Source organism: Coturnix japonica, unplaced genomic scaffold, assembly GCF_001577835.2.
Source record: "Coturnix japonica isolate 7356 unplaced genomic scaffold, Coturnix japonica 2.1 chrUnrandom566, whole genome shotgun sequence".
NCBI classification, from domain to species: domain Eukaryota; kingdom Metazoa; phylum Chordata; class Aves; order Galliformes; family Phasianidae; genus Coturnix; species Coturnix japonica.
The window spans coordinates 21396-23929 of record NW_015439941.1 but is presented as its reverse complement, the minus strand read 5'-3'; the positions used below and the strand labels follow the sequence as shown (position 1 = coordinate 23929).

General features: G+C 62.9%; 1 protein-coding gene across 2 annotated transcripts in view; it reads right to left on the bottom strand.

Annotated features, from left to right (window-relative positions):
• Nucleotides 1-6: 6 nt before the first annotated feature.
• Nucleotides 7-2534, bottom strand: part of LOC107307367 (leucine-rich repeat and fibronectin type III domain-containing protein 1) — a 6321-nt gene continuing 3793 nt past the window's right edge. Inside the window, exons 4-5 of one of the 2 annotated variants that reach the window (XR_004305804.1) lie at nt 1286-2039; nt 7-1091 (exon numbers count right to left, since the gene is read on the bottom strand). Coding sequence is in view for 1 of the 2 variants with exons in the window: in XM_015850870.2 (XP_015706356.1) it covers nt 1457-2039 (583 nt within the window). In the remaining variant the exon portion in view is untranslated. Of the gene's footprint in view, nt 2040-2534 lie in introns of both variants that reach the window. The other variant, XM_015850870.2, reaches the window with a different exon arrangement.

Sequence of the window (2534 nt, the reverse complement as noted above, 5' to 3'; positions counted from 1 at the left end):
GGGGGGGGGGGTACCGAGTGGGTGCTGAGGCTGAATGGGGGCACCCATAGGTGTGAAGGTGGTCCGAATTGGGACCCGCTGTGTCCATTGGCACCCAAGGGTGCTGAGGGGCACCCATAGGTATATAGGGGCATCCAAGGGGACCCTGAGACCCCCACCCCCCCCACACCCCACGTCCATTGGCATCTATTGAAGCTGGGAGGCACCCAAAGGTCCATCTGCATTCAAGGGTCCATTCAGAGTCCCAAGGGGTCCACTGGCACCCATGGGTGCAGCAGAGCACCTATAGGTATAGAGGGGCATCCAAGGGAACCCTTAGACCCCCCACACCCCCCACCTCATTTGGGCACCCAAAGGTCCATCTGCATCCAAGTGTTCACACCAGCACCCCATACTTCCTTCCAGCCCCCTAAAGCAGCACCTCAGAACCTCATCCAACACCCCAAGGGGCACCCACCCCCCCTATAAACCACCAGCAGCACCCTAGGGTGCCATAACACCCAAAGGGGCACCCACCCAAGGAGCCATCTCCCCCCCATAGACCACCGTTAGCACCTTAGGGTGCCATAACACCCAAGGGGGCACCCACCCCCACCCAAAGGGGGACCCAAGGGGGAACCCACCCCCCCTTAAGACCACTGTTAGCACCCTTAGGTGCCCCCCCCCAGGTCAGACGGTGCTCTCTAGCATCCAATGGGTGCTATAACACCCAAGGGGGCACCCACCCCCACCTCAAGGGGGCACCTCCCCCCCCCATAGACCACCATTAGCACCCTTGGGTGCCCCCCCCGGTCAGACAGTGCTCTCCAGCATCCAATGGGTGCCATAGCACCCCAAGGGGCACACAAGGGGGCACCCACCCCCCCCTTAAGACCACCGGTAGCACCCTTAGGTGCCCCCCCCGGTCAGACGGTGCTCTCCAGCATCCAATGGGTGCCACAACACCCAAAGGGGCACCCACCCCCACCCCAAGGGGCACCCAAGGAGGCACCTCCCCCCCCATAGACCACCGTTAGCACCCTAGGGTGCCCCCCCTTGGTCAGACGGTGCTCTCCAGCATCCAATGGGTGCCATAACACCCCAAGGGGCACCTCCCCCCCCTTAAGACCACCGGCAGCACCCTAGGGTGCCTTAACACCCAAAGGGGCACCCACCCCCACCCCAAGAGGCACCCAAGGGGGCACCTCCCCCCCCCATAGACCACCATTAGCACCCTTGGGTGCCCCTCCCCGGTCAGACGGTGCTCTCTAGCATCCAATGGGTGCCGTAACACCCCAAGGGGCACCCAAGGGGGCACCCACCCCCCCCATAGACCACCATTAGCACCCTTGGGTGCCCCCCCGGTCAGACGGTGCTCTCGAGCATCCAATGGGTGCCATAACACCCCAAGGGGCACCCAAGGAGGCACACCCCCCCCCATAGACCACCATTAGCACCCTTGGGTGCCCCCCCCCGGTCAGACGGTGCTCTCGAGCATCCAATGGGTGCTGCCGAAGGACGGGCGCAGTGCCGGCATGGCATCGGGTGCATCGAGCCGAGGCAACGATCCGTGCCGCCGAGTCCGGGAGCGTCGGGGGAAGCTGTGACTGGGAAACAAGGCTCGAGAACCACCGGAACCGGAGGCGTTTAGGGTCGGTGGTGCCGCCGGTACCGCTGCCGCCATCACTGCGGGTTGTAACGGAGGCGGTTCTGGTTCCGGTGCTCTGTGGGTCCCGTTGGTCTGTGAACAGACGCTGGCGACGGCGGCGGGTGGGCGACGGGCGGCTTTATAACGGGCCGTGAGGATGAGGATGAAGACGAGGACGGAGGCGGCGATGGCGGCGCCGATGACGATGATGACGGTGCCCCCTAAGAAATGGGGTCTGGGGGCGGCACAACCCGCTGAGCCCCCGGCCGTGGAGAAACGAACGCAGCCTAAAGGTCGGGACACGGGAGGAGCCGCGACGGCTTCGGCGTAAAGGGCCGATACGCAAAGGTCGTATTCACGACCTGAGGCCAGATCGCGTAGCACGAAGCTCCGGGTGGAGGGGGGCAGCAGCCTGCAATAGGGGGGTTAGGGTTAGAGGGGGGGTTAGGGTGGTGGGCTCACTATAAACCAAGGTGAGCCCCACTGTAAGCCCACCTAGAAACCAATGTGAGCCCACCTCTAGACCAATGTGAGCCCCCTATAAACCAGTGACCCCCAAGGTAAGCCCCCCCTATAAGCCCCCTATTAACCAAGGTGACCCCCCCTATCCACCCAAGCAATGTGAGCCCCCCTCTAAAGCAATGTGACCCCCCCATGTGAACCCCCCTCTAGACCAATGTGAGCCCTCTATAAACCAAGGTGACCGCCAAGGTGAGCCCCCCCTATAAGCCCCCCTCTAAACCAATGTGAGCCCCCCCATAAACCAATGTGAGCCCCCTCTAAACCAATGTGACCCCCCCCCCTATAAGCCCACCTGTAAACCATGGTGGCCACCAAGGTGACCCCCCCTATAAACCAAGGTGAGCCCCCCCTATAAGCCCCCCTATAAACCAATGTGAGCCCCCCT